This window comes from Acipenser ruthenus, chromosome 8, assembly GCF_902713425.1.
Source record: "Acipenser ruthenus chromosome 8, fAciRut3.2 maternal haplotype, whole genome shotgun sequence".
NCBI classification, from domain to species: Eukaryota; Metazoa; Chordata; class Actinopteri; order Acipenseriformes; family Acipenseridae; genus Acipenser; species Acipenser ruthenus.
Window position 1 is genome coordinate 43,565,058 of NC_081196.1, and position 24,118 is coordinate 43,589,175.

The window sequence follows — 24,118 nt, forward strand, 5'->3', positions numbered from 1 at the left end:
GGAAACTACACACCTACATATTGAATACGGACAGTGCATTAACCCCTTAGGGTCCAAGCTATTTTCGCCTGTTTTTTTTTTTTTTTTTACTGTTTATAAACAAACTATGCAAGAGAAATTACCCCTAGGGTAGGAGTAGTAAACTCAGGAGTTAGGTGAACTCGCTCCCCAGTTTTCCTCTAGTATGAAGACAAGTCTAGACTGTATTACAGACCAGTGTGAAAACAGAAGTAGAAAACATTAGGTTACTTACCGTAACCGTGGTTAGACAAGCCACTGATTCCAGGAACGAGGCAAGCCAGCTTTCAGCACGAATGCAGGGGGACTGCAGTCGACTCAGAAAAGTTATTTTTCACAAAATGCTCAGTTCAACACAGAGGTGTTACCTTACCATCTTGAGAGGCAAAAAGAGAATATTGGAATGATGGTTTTAACCCCTCGGTAGGCGGGACGAAGGATGTCATCCAGGAAGGGGCCAATCGGCAGCTCTGTTATAGACAGCTCAGTGAATACCTACCAATAGGCAGGCATATCCCATACGTAATGTTTTGGTGGTTGTCTTTGAATGGAAAGGGAACCTCACTTTCTAGGGATAAGATACATTTGACATAATTTTGTCTCAGTTATGAAAACAGTTTTGTGGTGTGGTTTATAGAAAATAATAAAACAGGTAAAGATTTTTCCTCTGCACATTTCTTTTTAACAAGAACATGGTTGCTAAATGTTTAATAACTAAATTCTCTCTCTCTCTCTCTCTCTCTCTCTCTCTCTCTCTCTCTCTCTCTCTCTCTCTCTCTCTCAAACGAGATTACATTGATCACATAAAAATGTTTTAAAAAGACCATTAGTTAACCATACATATTACCAACACCTCTCAGAGGACTTGGGGATCTTACAAACATATTGATATGTCCTTTAAAAACCGGCATATTTTTACCCTCTCAGCTTCCTCGTAAACATCTATATATTAATTATGCTAAAATAGCAGCTTTTAGAATCACATCTTGAAGGAGAACACATTCCATTGAAGTACCTTTCCAGTACACGATAGGGATCGACCACTCCACCTTTATCCTTTCCTACTAAAAACATCTAATTTTGGCATGAATTAAGCATCTTTCTTCATAGTGATTTCCCAGTTGGTTTTCTATATCAAATTTGATGACAATACAAGTAAACGTGCACAGGATAAGATGAGGGATGTCAAACTCAGCAATGTGAATGTTGAGGCAGGAGTATAACCAACACGTTATAGTATTTATGTTACTTGTGGCAGTTACACTAAACTGCTGAATAGTAAAAATGTCATTTTTTAGAAAACTTGTAGTTCTGTTGAAATGATGTATCTCTGTGTAAAATGAAAAGGATGTTGTCTCAACTCTACTTGAGCCCTTTGAATAAATGAGGCCGTAGTGTTCATATCTTACCTGACAACCGGCTCCCTCTCAGGCTGGGCCCTTCATGAGGATATTTCCAGGACAACTGTGGATATTTAATACTTACCAAGATATTTCCCTCTAACAAGGAACAGCAGTTAATGGAAGTCACTGAGAGGCTGCTTGATGAGCGATCAATAAATCAGCTGTTTGAGTGGGAAGCTCGGGAGTCTGTTGCTAAGGTCAGTGCAGTTCAGCCACCATGATCCATGATGATTATCCATAACGCATGTTACAAGACCCATGAAATAACCACCTGAGCTTCAGCCACCTCCTTATACAGGTTTACTGTGGGTTACTATGATACAATCTTAGCAAAGTTAAGTAAAGCTAAGTGACATCAAACACAAGCATTGGAAGAGGCAGATACACTGCAATATGATATGGCACACATTAAGAGCCTATTTTGAATTGCAAAAAGTGAAGAAGAACCTAAATATATTCCCAAACATTCCCTCAGGTGGAAACAAATCATCTCTACAGATTTAATACTTTTTTGTTGAAAAAAAAAAAAAAAAATCAAATATGACTTTTAACTGAAAATTAAACTTGTTGCACCAATGCAAAATGCATTGGTTTTATTATGCCCATTTCCTCATACCCCTCTCTGCATTTGTGGTGTTTAGCAGCCTGTATCAATAAACTGGTTGTTCACCTAGCTATGCCACTGTATCACTGCACCCCAGACAATCCAATTCAAACACCTGCATTCTTTTGAGAAATCGTTTTTCTGTGGTGAGAAACAGAGGGCACAAGTAGTGCAGGTTGTGGGGTAGAGTTGCTACTCATTTACTAGTTTCTCCTGTAATGTTCTGGATTACAGTATGTGCTGGATTACAGATTTCAAATCTGCATGAAACAAAAGGACATCAGGCTTTATGAAGAAACACATGTTCTATGTTTATTTTTTAAATAATCATTATTTTTAATCTTACAGGTAGTGAGGTCTGGTTTCTGATCCTGGAAATCCAGCAACACAGTACAGTCTTCGAAGGAATCAATATCTGTTAGTGAAAACAAGCTGAATAAGGTTACTTGAAAGATATCACCCTTTTACTTATCGGATTCAATACAAGCTGCCACAAGGATAATGGATTCAGTTCAGTAGTAGTGGTATCTGTGCCATAAACAGCTGTTGAGGCTCTTGTCTGCTGACTAGTGGATGTAGAGAGACCTGGCTACCCCACAATAAAGTATTGAACCCCACCATAAATTTGGTGACCCCACAAAAATATTACCTCTTAAGAATAAAGCATTGGAAATAGTGTAACTACATTGTGCAAATGTAGTATCAAACTGCTGTTCTATAAGGTCTTATCAATGTATTTTACATGATATATTACTTCAGAACCATAAATAACATTTTTACATGGTTTCAAATATAACAATTCCGCTAGGCAATTTTTCACACTCGTTGCAGTTGTTGCCATGGTGTCAGGCATTGTAAAGAAAGAAAGGCTAACAATGGCGACAGTGATACAATATGAATGCATGTTATTTTTGGTTTTACATGTTGGAAACAACAATCAAATGACCCCATAACTGGCTTCACCAGGCTTTTTAATTTGGGAAGTAGTCTGTTATGTCTATTAAACACTTAGGTTTACTATAGATTGTGACAGGGTGGACGAGTGGTGATGTCAGGCCGGCAGCAGGAACAAACACACTGAGGCAGTACTGCAGGCAAAAAGACGCTGCGGCGCCGTTTATTCAAATCCAAAAAATAAATAAAATATTCAAACAGAAAACACTGTGCTCACAGAGATAAATAAATATTTAAACAAAACAAAATCATGAACACAAACAATAAATAAATGATCGAGGTCAGGCTGGGCAAATCACCTTCACTGTTCCTAGATTATTAGGTTTCGTTGTTTCTTTTTAAATTTACTCTCTCGCTCCGCTCCTCGCTCTCGCTCCTCCTCTGAACACCCACCCGGAACTGAGAGTGCTGCAGGTTTATATGCAGGTGACCACCTTCTGCATGAGGTTTTTTAATTATTCCTGGCAGAGGACGAGTACCCACTCTCGCCTCTGCCAGTACACATTTTAAATAAACAAAACATGTGGCGCTTCGCCGTCATACATTTTAAATAAATACAAACTAAACAATAACACAGCTTTAAATACAATAACAAAACACGGCTCTGCCGCTATATTTATACATAAATACAAAAACAAACAAATACAAAACAATAACCTGCACAGGGCCGGAGGGGGAGACCCCTTTCTAAAAATAAATAAACAAATAACACATACAGGGCTCCTCGCCCTGTTACAGACCCTTACATAACTTGAGTAAATTCTGATTACTCTCTACAGTATGTTCATGTGGATACGTCATGAGTGATGATGCAATGATTCTGGACTGCTTTAGATAAGAATATAAATGAGTGCAAGTACAGGTTTAAAATATTTATATAAAATCAAAAGTTTATTGGATTATAGCCAAATGCAATCCTCATGTCTGTAGGAGGTTAGGAGTATATGATAAAAGTTATTATGATCACCCGGTGTATTGTGACAGACTGATGGATGGATGGACACAATTAGTGTATAATGGTGTCCCTTTTTTGAACGAGGACTTGAATAAAAGTAAATAGCTGGGTGTGGTAATCACTGAAAATCTGTGATCTTTCCATATACCATAGTACTACATGTCTGTGTTATGCCTTGACATATTCAGCATTTGAGAATGCTAAAATTCAGCTGAAGTAAATTAAAATACTGTATTATGACATTTGCAGAGTCTCACAGACAGTTAAACTGCAATGCCTTGCTAATGGTGCCTGTATTTTTTTATTTCCACACTGTTTGAAGACCAGCTGTCCCATTACCAGAACCATTTTAGTCAAGAAGAAGGATTTCAAAGATCAAGGTTTTGTGATAAAAACCAGAGTGAGGAAAATCAATACTGCTAAATAGGTGGTAAGATGCCCTGCAGATCAACATCAATCATGTTCCCCATGTTGCCATTTCACTGTGGGTTTCCACTGAGAATAACTAAAAAGGCAGATATATAGTGTAGGGACATATCTCGCAGTAAAACAGGGAAGCCTTCTGTTTTATAACAACAACATCAAATGATACTGTGTGAAAAAGATTTCAAATGGAAGCTTAGTAAACACCACGATATCTTCAAGACATTAAGAAAGACTTGTAGTCAAAACGTTTGTCCTTGAATTGATTACGTTTTTGTTTTTCTGAATTTAGCATTGTTGAGTGTTAAATACTTATGAATGCAGGACCAAGTTATGATAAAATATATAATTCAACTAAAACAATATGCAAGTTTCAATATATTGACCGTAATATTTTAAAACAGCTCTACACTGGCAGTGATTAAAATTTGAGCTGCTGTAATTCTCAAGAACAAGGAGCTGCTCCTCAGTAACCCCAAAAAAGCAGCATCATTGCTGACGTGAATCATTTCTTGGCAATGGTGGCTAAATTGTGTCTACTTTATCACAGTCATATAGTGTTCTATACGATTAACTCCCATAGTGCACAAGATCTGGAAACAGAAATACATGATATTAATTGAAGCCTCCAGTTATTGGTACAAAGAAACTGATGAAGAAAGTAGAAACCAAGAAAAACAATTATTTTATTTGTAAGTCTACTTTATGCCAAATAATAACTTCCCAATATTAGACACACCCTGTTGACAAGGTAAATATGTTTTCAATGTTTTCAAATTCTGCGCCGAAGATGTGAAGTTATTTATTACTTAGCTAAGTGTAACAAGTGTAACAGGGCAGAGGCTGGGCATTCGTGGTTGTAGAGCTTTTAACTTCATCTCATAGCACTGATGGGACAGAATCCGTAACGGCAGTGTATTACACAAGTGCCTGTTACAAGAGCTTCATGTGGGAGATGGGCTCTATTCTAAACAATGTCATTGTGACAGGATGGCTGGGAGGGTGACGTCACCAGACTAGGAAATACACAGACTCAGTACCGCGGGTTCAAGCGCAGTTGCGCGTGTTTATTAAAATAAATCAAATAAACAGAAACGAAAACACTTTATCAAACAAAATGGCACGTTAGCCAAAACAAATAACAAACAACTAGAAGAATTTTGCTGATTAGAAGTTATTATTATTAACACAAGGCTGGACCTAAATGATATGGCCCTCACCACTGTTTTTTTGTTGTTTAATGATGAGTAAAGGAGTGCTACTTGGCTTTTGTATCAAATTAAAAGGGATGGAGATCGATCAACATCATCATGGCTCATTTGCTCCTGCTGTATGGTTTTCTTCTGTAAGGCATCAACTGTTGAGAAAGTAAGGCAGACTGTGGAGGAAAATTGATTGATCTATGTAGGGGGAACACATGTCAGCTAAGCTAGTGGTCGAAGGATAATTGAACTGAAAGCTCTACCACTTACTGCAGAGAGGCAGACCAGAATACATGATAGCCTTGCCCATGATGGACTATTTTCAAGCAGTTTGTGGAATGCCTAACATTCATAACAGCAAGGAGAAGCCATATCGGAAATGCAACAAGTTTCACCTTAACCCTTGTATAGTGTTGGGATGTAGCATCCCTGTTTAAAATAAAATAAAAATGTTATCCACCACTGCCTGCTAGATATTTGTATTTCACAACCAATACATTTAAAAGAAAAATTACACTACACCTTTGAAGGTGAATCCACAAATGCTACGTTAACCATCATGTGAAGATTAAGAATATTAGAGATGACAAAATACAGAGGTGAAGGACAGTAATAGTCTGGATCTTCTTTGGCATAAAGTCCCCTTTATTTGTCACCTAATAATAATAATAATAATAATAATAATAATAATAATAATAATAATGCTTTGTGTTTCAAAGGGCCCTTACTGCTTCCGTCCCTCTTCTCATGCTGTGGTGTGTTGAAGTTAATGGCCTTGTCTGCTAGAGCTCTCACTAATGAACTCTCTGACAGTGCCTGGAAGGTTGTGTAGTTTAGTTACAGGTTCCCTGTAAGTGACCTAAAGTGCCAGTGTCACACCTATATAATTTATAACAATACCTATAAGATGTTTAGGACCTTGCTGTGCTGTTTCCATCATGGATTACTTCAAATAACTTTCAGTACTTTTTCAATATTATGAACTGCTTCGGGCAACTCTGATCTATCCCAAAGCTTGATGGTTTGTTTACATTTTTGGCTGAAATTCCAGGATTAGCATATTCTTTCAGACAGTAGCAGTTGTACCCTGATAAAAGTCAGTAGATGCACTTGTTTCAATTTTTTGAGAAATGCCTAGTAAAATGGTAATTGTATGCAGTAATTTTAATACAGAGACTTTTACAGTATAGCTGGCATGTTTTACCAGCAATCTGGTCTTACTCCCAAATATACTGACAAAGATTGATGGAAAGGGTTAATGGAAAAAAGTGCAGACCCTCTATATTGCGTGCCTTGTGGCAATGTATAAATCCACACAGGTTAAAACTCCTGTCACAACAGCATCAAATATAGAGGAAATGAATTTGCTTTGCCTGCTGGATACAGAGCTGTACAGGACGTTAGGTTTACGTGATGACTGTATAAAGGAACAAAAGTATATATTTCCCAATGCAATACAGATATGTTTATTGTGCTAAGAAATCCTCCCCATCATAGCATTTCATTGCCTGTGTTTGGGTTCATTGGGTTCAGTCATTGTTTGGGTTACCCTGACCTCAGGACTCCTAATAATGTGAATCACTTAGGTATTGGCAATGTAAGTAAATATTAGAAACATCAAATAGGCTCTTGTCTCCTCGTTCGAATTTTTGTAAATTGTCCATTTCAACATTTGAAGCTTTCCTTTGAACAAGATCCCTGGTTCAGTAAACAGAGATTTTAACTTCTGGGCATTAAAAATGTATGGCCTGTTTGTACGAAAAGGCCAAGCTCATTATCTCAAAGGTCATGCCTGCTTTCAATCCTTTATCTCCATTATTATTGTATATTATGTAGAAGTGGTCAAAACATTCATAGCTTACAGTGTTAAAGAGCTTACAATAAGTGAATGTACAAAAAGAATCAGCAGTACCACTTTGAGACCTGTAGCACTGTATTCCACCAAAATAACAAATGCTCATCTACTACAAGAGATTGTACCATGCTACTGTTTCTTTGCAAATTATTATGCTTGAAGATCAGTAGTCTACTCTATTCTAACTGTTTAGAGAGCCATGGTCAAATAAATTCATATTCATAAGACATAATAAGAGCTATTTCTGTTTCAAATATTGGAAAATCAATAATGCTATCTAGAATGACTTTCCATCACTAGTCTCTCAGGAAGTCATTACATTTCTGGATAAGTGATCACTTGCTAATGTTTACGAAGAGGAAAGGAACAACATATTTTGGACACAAAGTACAGCCCCTGTATGAGTAAATATTGGAAATCATGAGCTGATCCATGTACGCTGTTAAATGATGAATATGATTGTCAAGGTGATTCACCTGTGTACACTGTTTCATGAAGTTAATCACTGGCATCATCCCCTATCAGTTCAAAACGCTTATGTATGGTTTTTAATCAAACTCTTCCCTCAAAGCCACTCTCCGCTGATAGAGAAGATTACTTTCAAAAAACGGTCTCTGTCAGTACTTGTTAATCTTTTCTCTTTTGTGGAGCGGACCGTAACAATATCTAACATTTCTCTTGTGTCGAAATGGATGTACTATTTTAGGAGTGTTTTATGAACTCCATAATGTCATCTTATAATGGTAAAAAACTACAAATAAAATCCTGTTTTACTCTAACTTGTTTGCCTCGGGCTGCAATTCTGCTACTGTAAATAATGAGTCTGTTAAGCACCCTGCTTCTTAAAACCCCTAAGGGAGCCATTCTTCAGACTCTTGCCATTCAGTGTTTAAAGTCCATCTCTGGAAATTTGTAGTAATGCAGACTGTCAGGTCTATGCATACTATCAATGCTTTTAATACACGTATCATTTCTGGTTGGGCCCTTGTCTACTAATGCACTTAAGAAAAGCTTACAGGGGTACCATTGGATTGGATAAAAGCTTTACAGTCTGTCACCTATTATGTTCAATATCACTCTTTTTATTTTATTTGATTTTTCTACAGAAAATACAGCTGCTACTATGTGTTGTAAAATTTAGGTCAGCTTTCTGGGCACTTTTGGGGATTTTTATAAATTCTAAGACCTTATAATTTTGAACCGAGGGTTCCTCCCAACCCTTTTACAGGCATCTAAGGAGTAACAGAAGGTTAGACTGAATGTAGGATTTCACAATCCGATAAAAGGTTGCCTATGAAAGTTTATTTACAGGAGTCACACTCTCCCATTGTCCCGCTACATTTTTTATCTGCTTACCTTCATGTGCCAGTTATTTGTAGGTTGTTTGTTTTAATATGTGCTTTTATTATCTGTCTGTGAGGATCTGTAAGCTGTACTGCTTTTGTTTGGTTGTGACTGCTGCAGTTTGTGTTGTCTTGAGGTTTGTAAAGGAGCCTTTAATCTCAATAGGTACTCTCCTGGTTACATGAACCAGAGATGTTTAATTGTATTTATTCAGGTCCAGACTCTTGGATGGGATTTTGAAGGATGTTTTTAATGAGTTGCTTTTTTGAACGTGTGCTTACGCCATTACTAATGGCACATCATTTAGACAGAATAAGGTAATGGATTAAGTAGAGGGCTCTGGGGACGGCTATCACAACATCAGTTTGCTGCAGGGGGAGGTTACTTGTGGACTGGATCTTGAATCCCATGTATAATGCAATAGAAAATACATGAAGGATATTGGACTACGTCTGAAGCCTCTGATCTACTGAAAGGTTTGCTACACAAGTATACAAAGTGTACTGTTAAAACCCATCTGTAATGTTGCTTGTTTGGGACGTGTCCACTCTCTCTCAAATGTTATTGATTAAATGCACCGTGGAATATGGAAATACAGCGTGAAAATAATACAAACTGTTTGTGACATTCATTGTGAGACACACCAGTCTCACCAAAGAATCAAACAACAGATCACAACATGTTAGACCATTCAGTTTTTGATTTGCTATAACAAACATCCTCGGTTGTCAGCCTATTGCATAGAATATATATTTTCTTGTGTAAAGCAAACTGATCTGCTATTAACATTAACAAACATCCTCACATTTTCTTGATGACAACCAGCCTTGTTGACAGACTATTGCTTAACATGTAAGTCAGCTTACTACATATATTGAACATCAGAAATCAAGACAGGTGTGTGCTTGGTATACTGCTGCCCCCGATGAATGACCTTGAACTTAAGATTTTAGATCATGGTTTGGCATTCAAGAGATCAAAATTGATGAGGGCAGGCTTTAGTTCACCTTCCATTTCAGCTTCACATGTTGTCTGCTCAAAATGATTGACCAGCGAAGTATTTCATCTCATAGTGGACATGTGGAGAGCAGCAGCAATCAGAAACTTACTCAGAGTGTAATAACTGTAGCAAGTGTCAGATTTATCAATCTAGTAAGCCTAGGTGTTGGTGTTTTGTTACATGAAACGGAATTGGAACTCATAATTTATTCTTCTTAAAATGTCCATACTACAAACAGAATTATAGTCCTGGTGTTGAAATCAGAATTTCTTTGAGCTCCATTGGCACTTTTCAGCTCTATTGGCATGTAACCCATGTTTTGTTTTAAAGTAAAAATGATGTTGGCACTGTTAAATACAGCTCAGAGGTTGGAATATTTAAGGTTAATTAGTAAAAAGGTAAAAAAAAAAAATGTTGTACAATCCTGAGGTTTGTTCAAAAAGGGCATTCTTGCTATTGTAACATTTATATTTAACATTTATGTTTTAACACTTTTTCTTTGCAAGTGATTATTCTTGAAGATCGGTAGTCTGCACTTTGCTAACCATTTACAGAGTCGTGGTAAAATAAATTAATATTGATAAGACAGAGTAAGATCTATTTCTGTTTCTAATATCGGAGAATCATTAGTGCTATCAAGAATGACTTTCCATCACTAGTCTCTCAGGAAGTCATTACATTTCTGGATAAGTGATCACTTGCTAATGTTTACGAAGAGGAAAGGAAAAACATATTTTGGACACAAAGTACAGTCCCTGTATGAGGAAATATTGGAAATCATGAGCTGATCCATGTACACTGTCAAAAAAGAAAATACAATAGCCTGATTTCTCAGTATGAATATTATTTATTTATTTATTTATTTATTTATTTATTTATTTATTTATTTATTTATTTGGCAGATGGCTTTAGCCTAGGGTTGAATATTATGTATTTGGCAGATGTGGGAGTTAAGTTACAATGGATAATTACTTATGAATACTAAAGTGTATATTTTAAATATTACTCTTTAGGCTATATAGCCTTCAAAATACAAACTCAGCTAAAATACATTTAACAAAAAGATGTGTAGTGATGTTTATAGGAAGCCTACTGAATGAATTATTCTCATTTTAACCTCTTTCAAACAGCAAAAATCATACACATAGAATTTATTCAAATGACTATATAATATATATGACACAGACAAAAATATACATTGTCATTTACAATCATAATCACAAATCACAAATATAATCACAAATACTGTACTTGCCTGCCAAACTGCAAGCAGAACTATCATGTTCTTACTATACCTATAACTATAGTGGAACATGTCATCTTGAAATGGTCCAAGTCAAACTGAACTTGTGTTTTTATCACATCATAAACTCATGATTACATGATTGCCAAACAATATACAAACTGAAAATACCACATTATCCAAATGTGTTTGATGAAGTTTGTTTTCTCATTAGAAGACTCACATTCAAGTTCATTCATATGCAAGTATGATGTGCCTGACACATCTAATTTTGACCTTGCATAATATCAGACGAGGTCCCCCAAAGGATATGATTAAGGCGCTTTGTCTATGAAATATACACGATATTCAGGTTTGATATACACTGACTAGTGAATACAAAAATTAACTATTAAAAACTTGTTGCAAATGGTAATATATTGAATTATTTTTTTTTTCCACAAAAGAAAACAATTCTTATTCAACCAAACAAATAATAAAAACTCATAAGTCTCCATGGCTCTTCATAAACCTGAAAGCTATCCATGCTCTTGTTTTGAAAAATACTGATGAAGCTTTTGGCACCAATTACACATTTGTACTGCTGGCTCAATGCAATCACAGGTAACAATTCTATTTTCCCTAATAATATAAAATTTATATTTTGATTTGAAGATATATATATATATATATATATATATATATATATATATATATATATATATATATATATATATATATATATATATATAACATATGCATACTGTGCTCCTGTCCCGGGGCTCGGCTTGTGACCCAACCGGCGCGGCTCCAAGGAGTGCTTACACCTCTCAGGACATCGGGAAGCGAAAGGAATTGTCTTAATGGGTTTTGGGATACATTTGCTTTTAGCACAAATTGAAGTTTATAGTATAGATAATAATATTTAAATTTATCGCTACATAGAAAGTGTCAATGTTGACATCTTTGGAAAAAGATTTCTCATTGGTAGAAATATGTATTCTGCATTAAAGGTTTATGAAAAAATAGGCAAGGAACAAATATAACATTTGTATTTTACTTATGTATTGTATAAGTTATAGTAATGACGTTTGTGCAAGCTGTCCACTAGATTGTGATTTACAGGTGTCCATTACACTGTGGCCATTATTATTAAGTATTCTCAACTCAATAGCCCTGAAATAGCAAAAAAATATTAATATAACTCCACAACTGTACAATATGCAAAGTGAAATTCCAACCATAGTAATAGAAAAACAAAGAGCCGGACACTGACAAAAAAAAAAAAAAAGAATGGACTGGAATGAAACGGTTATTCCACTGCTCTGCAAGGGCTTGTATCCATAGAGGAAAGATTGGTGTGGTACTTACAGTCAGTGGACATAAGGGATTGATTCAGTTAAAACATACAGCAGCCATTATCTTTCCCTGCGAGCAGCATTCAGTTAAACTAGAGCCACTGTTTAGACATTTTAAATGAAGATCTTAAACAGTTTTGACTGTTAATTTTTTAACTGTTAACATTTTGACCAACAGTATATCTAGAAGTTTGATTAAATAGCACCATAAAACAGGGAAATAGTGCAATAAAATGGTACAGTAGTTTGTTATCAATCTACTCCTCAGTAGGATTTGTGGTCTAAATGGCTGTTTAATGTGTGGTTCCCGCAAAGCTAAGTAGAATATTTGTATACGTACAATAGCAGTTATTATATAACAGGGGCATTAATGTTAAACACACCGAATAATCCTTAGTGAATTATGTTCAGGTTGGTTCATGTTGTTACTGTGCATGTTGTTCATGCTATTGCTTGTGAATGTGTTGGTAGAAATTAACACATTATTATTGCTCCATTGTTCCAGATTCCCTGCAGCAAATATTAAAGAAAAGAAAAAGAAAACTGCACATACCTATTTAAATGGAAGTCAATGTATCCAAACATGATGGTGGCTATTATTACCTTCCAGTCTAATATTGCACTAGAGTTCATTCTACAGCGCTTTTTAATGGATGGCTGTGGTTCAAATTATTAATTAAGTTGGTATGCTTTCATTGCCTATTCATTTATATAGCAGCAATTAAAACTGAATATCCAGATCCACACACAATGGTTAATTGGCTGAAACCCTTCTCACTATACATATTTCATTAAGGCTGTTCCATTAAGGCTACAGAGCCCTGAAGAAGCATCAGTCATGTTCATTGTTTGACGAATTTGGGCTAGTATCCTCATCACTTAAAGCTTCCTTGTTTACGAATCCAGCAGCAACCGCAATGCTATGTCTTGGTTTGACAGGTGCTAATTCAGACAGTACGATATTGTCACTGTTTACCAACGTGGTTTTATCCATGTTTTCTTTGCTGTGCTTTGTCAAAACAGCATCGAAGAAGTCATATTTAGGAGCCAGTGAACCACTTTCAAAAAGATACTTAAATAGGTAGGAGAATGCCACGTTTGCCAAAAAAGAGGACAACATCGATATAGTTTTGAATGGGAATTTCTGAACAATGATGTGTTCTACTGCTCCTGTTAGAGGATGTTCTTTGATCTGTTCGGTCCAGCCGGGATAGTAAATGAAGGGGGGTAGTTTAAGATATGGTTCTCCTCCACTGATCCTCAACAGTAAACCAAAGATATATCCCGCCACTGACCCATATGTGTTTGTTCCCTTAACGAAGAGCACGCTCAACAGCTGAGGGAAGATGATGACGTAGACGAGATCTGAGCTCAAATACCACAGGCCGTACACTGTTCCAGTTAACAGGGCCATGGCCGTCGCCACGGCTCCAAACACGAAAATGGTAATCCTCATTACCCACACGATCTCTCTATCAGATGCCTACGAAAAGCACGTAAACAAAAAGACACATTATAAAACATGATTGATTTAAATAATACAGGGTAGTTTTGTTTATTTAAGCAGCATTCTTTACACAGAAAATCAATAAGATAAGATGGTTGAGATAAGGTTGAAACTAATAATTAAAACCCTTTTTTTTTTCTTTCTCACAGATGTGTGAGAAAATGGCTGAGGTAAGGCTTCAGGTAGGGGGGATAAGGAAATGGGCAAGATCAAACCAGAAGTTGATGTGGCCTCATTAAAAGTGGATAAAGCAAACATCCAAAGTTGTGTAAAAACATGTGCTTTTGGTTTTGAGGTCACACCCACTTTAATATGACCATGTGGACTTCCAATTATAGCAGCCCAGCCCCCTTTTGGCACAACCCATTAATTGTTGTATTAAAATATGTATTGAATGTGTGAAATTGCCTCGGTAAAAGCCTGCAAATTTACCATAATAAAATCATATTTTTTATATGTCACAATATACAGAAAGTCTGAGTTTCAAACATTAGTAGTAAAAAATGTGACATTAAAATAAGCGTGTCGAATTTGCTTTGTATTTGGAAATTACACTAATTACCGTTGATAGTATTCAGTATTCTCCCTACGCTATCATGTTGAAAGTGGGAGATTTTGGCATAAATCAGCCTGCCTTGATCAACATGGGACTGCATTTTTTCCAATTTACCGTTTGTCTAAATGCAAGCTGGTAGATGTTACGGGCAAACATGGAGCTTGCAGATAGGATTGATGAATCGGCAGATGACATCACTGCAGCTGACACAGCCCCAAGACCAAAAAAGGAAATATATGAGGGGCAAAGATGCTGGAGTACGATTGGCAGAATCATGTCCGACTCCTCCTTCATCTTCGGCTGCACAGGCCCATACGAAGTCTGATTCCAGTCTGTTACCAAAAGATGAAATAACCCATGTTTTATGCCTTTGGATCTCTATGTGTTTTCTTACCTTATTTAATTATTTATGAGGTTCAGCATGTAAAATCAAATGGAGTAATGCTACTGTACTATAGACAAAACCAACACAAGCAGTAAAACATGATTAGCAATAACACTTGACATTGTGAGCGACTGTTTGTGTAATACCACATGCCTCGGGTGTGTGAGACATGATGGAAAATGGCTATGAGATAGTTAAGAAATGGAAACAAGGGCATTGGCTTATCAAAGGGCTGGGTTCCTCCAAGCCATTTTATAAACCCTCTTTCTGACTGTATACACTTCTCCAACCACTGCACAAGCAACAAAAAAGAGTCTGGACAGCCCTTTCACATCCTCACTGTCCTGAGCCTTTGGCATCCAAGATGCTTATTTTAAAGTTTAAGCTGCTATAAAAATCTTGCCAGCCTTGCTGTGAGAAAGAGTATTGTTGGTGCATGACAAGTTGTCAATGTTCACTCTCCAGATCAGTCCTACCACACACCCTCCATGAAAGGCATCACCTGTAAAAACCTTGTAGTAATAATAATAATAATAATAATAATAATAATAATAATAATAATAATAATAATAAATGTTTACCTGTAGAGGCACCTATTGCACCAATAAGAACAGATGGCACAGCCATCACTAAACAGCCGAACGCAGCCAGGAAGGACAGTACTTGAGCATAGGTAGCTGAAGAGGCAGAAAGAACCCGCTGAAAATACACCTGCCAGGGAATTCCCCCCAACATCTAAAAAGAAAAAGCCATTTTAAATGTATAAATGGTTTGAGAACATACGTATGCAACTCTATAATCATGCTTTATAAAAGAGAGCCAGATAGCAGTCCAGAACATTGAGCAATGCATACTGGAAATCTATCCACTGGGGCTTTTTTATGATCATTTTTAGTAAAAACGTCAAAACCACCTGAAAAAAAAACATCTATTCAAATAATCTGACTTCTACTTACTAATAAAAAGAAGTTGTCCAGCCACATGTATATATCTGATGAGTTGATGGATCCCAACCACGGCTCTTGATGAATATATTTATAAGCGGTCACTCCTATATCTGACACGGCTGGATTGGACAATGCAAAAGGCACACTGACCCACTGCAAATGAAAAAAAATCACGTTGAACTGCTCGTTTTTTAATGACTTTTTTTCTTCTAAAATGAGCATTCCAGATGAAGACCAATTTATGGGGAGGTGTTTCCTCCATGTACAACTGATGATACATCATGGCTGTAATTGGCAATTAATAACACATACAAAGCAAATGCATTACACTCAATACATGCAAAACCAGTGACAAATATACATACCAGCCCCAAGAAAATGCAGAACAGCTGAACCACATCTGTATAGGCAACAGAATACAACCCTCCGACCAGAGTGTAAAAGATTGCTATGAGAGCAGAGACAATGACTGAGGTGTTGATATTCATGTCCACTATCACACTCAAAGTTGCACCTAGGGAAACAATCCACAAGATTTACATGAAGGTTGTAGCTCTACATTTAAAAAAAAAACTATTCACATCAGGACATTTTATGTAAAACAATTTTGCTGTGGCAACCCAATCTGCTAAAAAGGTTAAAAACGAAGATGCTCTTAGGAATCACCACTTTACAATTTTAAATGAATAACACACAAAAGGGAATTCCTCACTTAACCGACAGCATGCCGAAATGACTTCCCGTCAATAAGGCCTGTTTTGTTTTGAAAATTTTAATTTCTGGAAATGTATGTCAATTTATAGTTGACAATATTGCCCTTCATAGACTCCATGGGGAAAACTGCATACCTTTGAGTTGATAATTGAAGATGGACTTCATGGATAACCAAGATGACACAAATAAATGTATGAGGAAGTGTTTCTGTCTCTTTCCTTCGTGTTGCAGTTTAAATAGATATTTTATTGGTCAGTACTGTTAAATACGCCATACAAATAGCTTGACAGTTTATTCAATTGACACCAATTAGTTTAATAAATCTAGTGTGTGCTTTAGAGCCGAGTCCTTGCTGAGAACTATACACTGTTGAACCTCTAATATACAGAACTTTGTGTCTGAATATTTTTGGTTCCACTGTATATATTTAAAGTGTGAGATAATTCTTCCAGTCTAGCATTTTCCCTGTGTGGAATGTCTAATCAAAAAGCATTGCAAGGACAATTTGTGTCCACTCAACACAAGAGAAGAGCCACTGCACTGTATTTTTCCATTGCTACCAGCAGAATCTGCTGAGAATTTCAAGTGCACATATTTATTTTTATAAATTCAAACTCCAATAGCTTGCTTTAAAAAGTACCGACCATGTGGTGCTGTAGACCAGAGGCAGGCAACTCAATTCCTGGAGGGCTGTCACATTTCATGTATAATAGTTACAATGCTTTGGGACCGGAGAAATGTTTTCATTTTGTTATTTCAGTAGTATAAAAAATAAATCACACTTTTAGGATAAATTACAAATTGCACCTTTAAAACATTTTATTTTCCACAGGTGGAAAAAAAGTTTTTTTTTTTACACTATATAATAAATAGGTGATTAAATTAACTAATTTATATGCACTGTTACATATTATATTATATGCTAATTCAAATATTAACATTACATCTTTCTGGAATTGCAGTGTTGTTCTCAATATAAATGCTGACAGCTGCAAGGATTTACATGTTTATGCAGATTAGGCAAGCTTTCATTTATTAAATGATATTGTACAGGCAACTTTTTAAACTGGAAGAGCTAACTGAAAACCTTTTCAAATGTGCTCAGCACCAAAAAATCCAATTCTCTACTTCATATCAGATTCCCCATAATTATCATTGCTTAGAAGAGTCCTTAAGGTACCGGTCTGTAAATATTGGCACACATTGCAATATAAACACAATACAACTGTTTGTGCTCATTTTGATGTAGTTGGCACACAAAAACGATTTAAATATACTTGAACTGAGGGGACATGTCACTTGGGGATGATATCATCACACCTTGGGAAAATGATGTAGCATTTCCTAGGGACCTTGTCAAAGTGCCATTACAGTTTCCCCCAAGCACTGACTATTACCAAGATACATGAGTACAAATAAAAAATATTTAGATTTTGTGACATTTTCCTTTTATGTGAAAAAAAACCGTAAACTGTTTATTTTATTTTTTTTACTATAATCTGCTATTAGACTACTGGAAATTGGAATGATGTACAGCAGTAGAGGGAAGGGTTTTTTCCGTTTTTTTTCTTCGATCACGATAAATTGACCACTGTTCATTCGAGATGACACGCTCGTTTCCTCTTCGCTTACCTAGTGCTGATAGGATAGCTGCTGACCAGAAGATCTCTCCCATGAGAGCGGGGATGAAGAGTAGCCCTCCCATTCTTTTACCGTAGATTTGCTGAAACGGGTCCAGCATGGTAACGTAGCCCCTGGAGCGCATTGGTTTAGCAAAAAACATACCACCTTTAGATATGAGGAAAATACACAGTTAAGACTTCAAATGATCCAAGTACCACTGTAAAACCAAATGCTTAATAATTCAACTTAAAACGGCAACGCTTCAGAACACCTTCGCTAGGTTACATACAACAATAAAACGACATGCATAATCCTCATAATAAATTGGAAAACCAACATTAGGCTATTCATTATATTTTTTAATCTAATGTGTTGTCATCATTTATTTATTTATTTATTACAATATTAGTAGGCTACTAAAGTATATTATTTCATTGATCTCAATGTGTACAGTAAAACTCACAGATAATTTGATTGGTTACAAACAATATGTCTGCATGTTATGTCAGCTTGATTACGAAAGATTACGCACATACAGTAGTTAGACAGTTCTATTTAGCCTTTATTAAGATGTTATGAATGCAACACTGCGTCCATGTCAAAGAAAGTCTTACCGGCTTAGACTTTACTGTATTTGCATTACAAGATTTTTTTTTTTAAAATAGTGGGAATCTAGCAATATTGTCTTCAAAGTGTGTATAAAATATTTAACAAAATTGATTTAATTTTCTTACGATTTTGGTTTGTCAGCGTACAGTATATTTTTTACCGATAATAGAGCAGCAGTGTGGAGTAGTGATTAGGGCTCTGGACTCTTGACCAGAGGGTCGTGGGTTCAATCCCCAGTGGGGGACACTGCTGTTGTACCCCTGGAGCAAGGTACTTTACCTAGATTGCTCCAGTAAAAACCCAACTGTATAAATGGGTAATTGTATGTAAAAATAATGTGATATCTTGTAACAATTGTAAGTCGCCCTGGATAAGGGCGTCTGCTAAGAAATAAATAATAATAATAATATGTTTTCTTCTTTCCGGATTAAAAAAGACAAACAAACAAAAAAACAAAACTTTTCATGTAAAGAGACTCCTTTGAACCACTAGTACACGAGTCTGTCCAAAAGAATAGCCCAAACTACTCATGAGATTATAGTATTAATGACTGGTTGTTTATTTCTGTTTACACTTCATGCTTCATATTCTGTCATTATGTTTACAGATGAAATACACTAATAAAACAGCAGTGCTACTGTTTATAATTGTGTTTTTTTAACATTAAAATAAATTGAAAATACTATATTTCACATTTAACATAAATCGTAAGCAACACATTCTAAACGTATTGAAGCATGATATACAGGGTGTTTTGAAAGTAAGTTTACCACATCAACGCACCACGTCATTGGTCTTCTAATCATGTACTTTACTTTTCTTTTGGCTAACATCAACACGTGTTTTGTTTATTTCTTTCATAAAAACTAGTTCGATTCTTAAACATGTGGAGAGTGTGGAAGACTGAATTGTGCATTATTCCATTTGTACAGACATGTGCTAGGTTACTGGATCTCATACAAGAGTTTCCAGTTGAAATGTCTGTTCTTCGTAACTCATTATGAAAATAGTGTGCAAACAGAGAGAATGTTCTTCATACCTACTATCAGGCTAAGCGCGTATCCGAATGGAGCCTGAGCCCAGGCTAGTCCAAACCCAGGTAAATATACATATTCTGCAGTCCCATTGATATATCCTCCGCCAACCCATGTAGCTGAAATATATATTTAGAGTGAGCTTTAAAAATCTCCAAACAACGACATACACTGTAGCTCCACTATGCATTGTATTATGGAGACCAGACATATAAATGGAAAAAAAAACGATGTAGTTTGTTGTGGGTGTTTTTTATGGGCGTTTAATTTGAATGCCATTAATTAAGCTAATAAACTGTACATATTTGGAATGAAAAAAAGTGAAATATTTATTAAACTCACCAATAGTTTTATCTGCATTCGTTGAATACACACGAAACACAAAATCTGTATTAGTTATTTTAATTATTATTTGTAAAAAAAATAAATAAATACATAATGCTTAATAAGAGTTTGTTAGTTACTGAGTCAGTCAGTTGAATTTCCTGTATAACGCTTGATTAGATGTATCTTCACTGTGATTTACCAAACAATGCATGTAGAATAATAACTAAATATAAAGTGTAAAACAAACCCTTTTCACAATTGTGTACAATTGTATCGATTAGTATGTATTAAATAATAATAATAATAATAATAATAATAATAATAATAATAATAATAATAACAATAATCAACATAGCAGAGAAAAGTTGAGATGTAACCCAAGCTGGGACTTACCTGTCATTGTAAATCCCCCAACAAATAACCCTATATCTCTCCCACCAACCATGATTGTTTCACTGCGATCTGTCCCTGCTGCCATTCCAGAGTTTTTGTTTTTCCACGCAGCCCATATTCCAACAAACAGAATGAGTAGATAGAACAGAATTATTGCTACCAGCCCTTCCACGTGGATTGCCATCTTCAAATGGAGACCAAACTGCCTGCGCAGATTGAGAACCTGCGGAGAGAAGCAAATAATGCATTACACATCTGCAAATTGAAAAGAAAAAAAGTAGGACAGCGCCAGCGTTAATACTGACTCTTTTTTTTTAGAACAAGTTCTTTGTATTTCATTATAGCTTTTATTCAGATTGTATTCCAAAACTCCTCTTTTTGACAAGTTGCAGACTTACTCCATATGTGCGCGGTGCTGATTTCAATTGTTAATGTTTTACAGTTTGTTAAAGTGTATTAGCGAGAGGACAATTTAATAGTAATTGCTTATTCTTGAGGAGTCAAGACAACTCAAGCACAGTATACAGAGCGGTTTGATTTTCCTGGTTTATTTATTTTCTCGACTTGAGATCTTTTGGAAGCACCATCTGCTTCTTTAATTGTATTGTAATAGTCAAAATGCTGTTGAGCAACATTAACTTTTAGTTTAGTGTGGAAGAAATGCTGCAAGAAAAATATAATTTACTGAATGAGATGGGAATATCCGATACAGCAATATGCAATCAAATCCACGTCGACGCCGGTCATGTTATGCAATTATTTTAACTGCTGTAGATTAAACCTAGACGTTTTAACATGTCTTCTAAATTCGTAACACAAATAATACATATTTTGCATTAAAATAATAATACAAAAACTATATATTTATGTGGTAGCAAAACATAGCCAACGGACAAGCAATAGAAACACAATAGTAGCCCAACAAGCAATTCTTGCTGCTATTTCACCCTACCTTTGGAACAAGTTGTTGGAGAGTTGCCTAAGAACGCAGGACACTATAAAGTAGAAGTCGATATATTCCAAATCCAGAACAGATTCCACTTGTAGATGGAGACCACCAGGTGTACAATTTTATCCCCCGGTCATTCGTAATTTTTTAAAGATGCCTTTTAAAGGACCCGCTTTCGTCACTGGTCAGGGGCATATGGACGTCAGAGAGATGTGAATGGAGACTGCTTTATGAATAAGAATGTCAGTTTGAGCAAATGAGGAGAATGTCCCCCAAGGTCTTCCAGGGGGTGGGCAAAAATAGCAGGCTGGGTTAATTGAAATTAGCATGACGCATAATGCAAAGAGGAACACTCCTTAAGCAATGCTATTAGCTCATGTATTTTAATATGGACCTGGAAGATTCTTACAAGAGCTACCAGTAGCTAGCAGTTGCAACACGTATTCGTCATGTACAGTTGTCTGTTCTGTGTTTTGATATAATATATTATTCTTATAAGAACATTGGAGGTTTTCTTTATGCAGTATTTCTAACGTGAATCATGTTACCATGAGTTAACATATTGAGTACTTCTTCTTCTTCTTCTTCTTCTTCTTCTTCTTCTTCTTCTTCTTCTTCTTCTTCTTCTTCTTCTTCTTCTTCTAATTATTATTAATTTAAGCATTCTATATAAGAGAAGAAGGAGAATGAGCTGTGAGGTTTGAAAATATCCGGTCCTCTGGTAAAATCAATAAAATATAGCAAAAAAGCTGAATCCAGAGACCTGAAATACAATATCCACCTCAAAAACTACAGCATTCATCCGTTATTTTTTATTCTTTTTTTTGTGAAATCATGTGGATAGGTGGTCTGAAGTCATAAGAATGTGTTTTTATATACTTTACCCTGTGGTGCTTGACAAACTCTGGTGCTTTAAGCTTTTCACAAAGAATACACATTATTTAAAGTCTCTGATGAACTAAATGCAGTTTAATATACTAAAATATTTTCTAGCCTGCTGTATTAAACCACCACCAACAGTCTTGAACAGTTTTGTGAATATTAATCTTAAAGATGCTTGAGAATCACGGTATTCCTGCATTTATTTTCAAAGAAAGTCATTTCAATCTGCCCCTCTTTATACAAACTTTATTCAAAGTATAAAAATTGCACAAGAGCAGTAAAAAGCTGTCCACCATTGATTGGTTTTTCTACTTATAACAAAAGCTATACATATCAACAGGAATATAAACATAAGCATTTGTATTTAAAAGCAAGTTGGGGAAATCTTGCAAATAAACAACATCTAAATAAATCACAAGTTAAGCTGTTTTCAGTAGAATTCATTATTGCTTAAATGGGCAATTTGCAAATTAAATAGTGAATAAGTTACCCAATTTGTATAAGGAATGTGAAATAAGTTACCCAATTTCTAGACAGGGTGCAGCTATAGGAACACCAAGGGGAGTTCAGCAGAAAGAAAATGATAATGGATGAGCTCTTACATTCTTTCCTTCATTTATTTTATAAAACAAGACCAAAGTCATGCATACAGAATACTTTTAACATTTCAGTTGGTTTTAGTTGTGAAAAGCCATTCTAAAATTTAAATTTTAACTTTTCAGACATGTTAATGACAAATCAATGGCAGTGATCTTGCCAGCAAACACCAATGTGATGCAACGGAGTAGCACATTTACTTCTCATGGGTCTGGAACTTCTGCAAAGTCCATGGGGACAGCATCTGTAACTGCTATAATGGGTATCCATTTAATAAATGTAATCACGAATGGGGCTGGCTGAAGAAATGCTTTGTGATATAAAAAAAATCAAATCTATTAAAGGATTATTTTACTCTCAGGAGCTTATTCATGGAAATGTGCTCACTAGAGACAACATGGACTCATTCATCATTCAATTAGCCTGTGATAATCATGCAAACAGTGACAGCAGCTTGCCTTCTCTCTTCGCCTAGCTACCGAGACAGACACCTCAACGCCATAATACCATGTGTAATTCTCTGCAATGTTCTTATTATCACCCATGTAGGGGAATAGTGGAAACCATTCACCATCCATTTATTCGACAGGGACACCATTTGGACACATTGATTCATTTCCAGACACCTCATAATATATTTAGATTGTATTGTGTTTCCAGCCATACCAAGTCTATTCTGATCTCAATAAAATCTCAGTATCTAAGCAAAGTTTGGATAGGTCAGTACTTGGATTATAGACCTCCAGTGAATCTTTATGAAGTGGTTTTGCTGGATCAGCAGAGCATGGGATTCTCTGGAGGCCTACCAAGCTAAGAAGTGGACCTGGACCACTTCCCCAGTTGGGAGTTCAGAGAGTCTGATACTGTCTTCCTACAGATGGCAATCTTTTCAAAAAGTTCAGAGGATTACAATATGGTGCCCTGGCCTGGTTAAATTCAATATGCCAATTTTCCAAAGTCTTCTATTTCACTTCCCCAGATGTGAACAGGCATTCCTGAAAATGAGATGTATCTTGTTGAAATAAAGTTTTTTTTATCAGTCCTTGATGCCTGTCAATCCTGAAGTTTTACTTTTCATGTGAGGACATGGATCCAGTTTCACAAACCACTTCTACTATTGGTAGCAGTCTGCTAACAGAGTTTAATGCTATAGATGAAAATGCACAAAAGAAAACATAGATGATTTTATTATTTTGATCAGTGGTCCTCAAACTATATCTAGTTGTCTAGTTGGGACCCCATTTGAAGTGACTTTAG

General features: G+C 35.9%; 1 protein-coding gene across 1 annotated transcript; it reads right to left on the reverse strand.

Moving 5' to 3' along the window:
* Positions 1-11,740: 11,740 nt before the first annotated feature.
* LOC117406919 (high-affinity choline transporter 1-like) lies at positions 11,741-21,617 on the reverse strand. Its single transcript, XM_034011333.3, has 9 exons — positions 21,386-21,617; positions 20,434-20,656; positions 19,719-19,832; positions 18,080-18,235; positions 16,099-16,247; positions 15,743-15,886; positions 15,368-15,521; positions 14,516-14,733; positions 11,741-13,821 (listed from the first exon to the last, which is right to left on the reverse strand). Exons 2-9 carry the CDS (start codon positions 20,615-20,617, stop codon positions 13,171-13,173), a joined length of 1,770 nt encoding a protein of 589 aa, XP_033867224.1. The 5' UTR covers positions 20,618-20,656; positions 21,386-21,617; the 3' UTR covers positions 11,741-13,170.
* Positions 21,618-24,118: the final 2,501 nt, after the last annotated feature.

What these genes read in the sequence shown, in the direction of transcription:
- LOC117406919 (XM_034011333.3), bottom strand. Translation starts at nt 20,617, where the DNA reads ATGGCAATCCACGTGGAAGGGCTGGTAGCAATAATTCTGTTCTATCTA. An exon ending in TGGGGGATTTACAATGACAG is followed by an intron (nt 19,833 to 20,433) that starts GTAAGTCCCAGC and finishes TATATATTTCAG; the next exon opens with CTACATGGGTTGGCGGAGGA. An exon ending in TCTGCATTTTCTTGGGGCTG is followed by an intron (nt 15,887 to 16,098) that starts GTATGTATATTT and finishes TTTCATTTGCAG; the next exon opens with TGGGTCAGTGTGCCTTTTGC.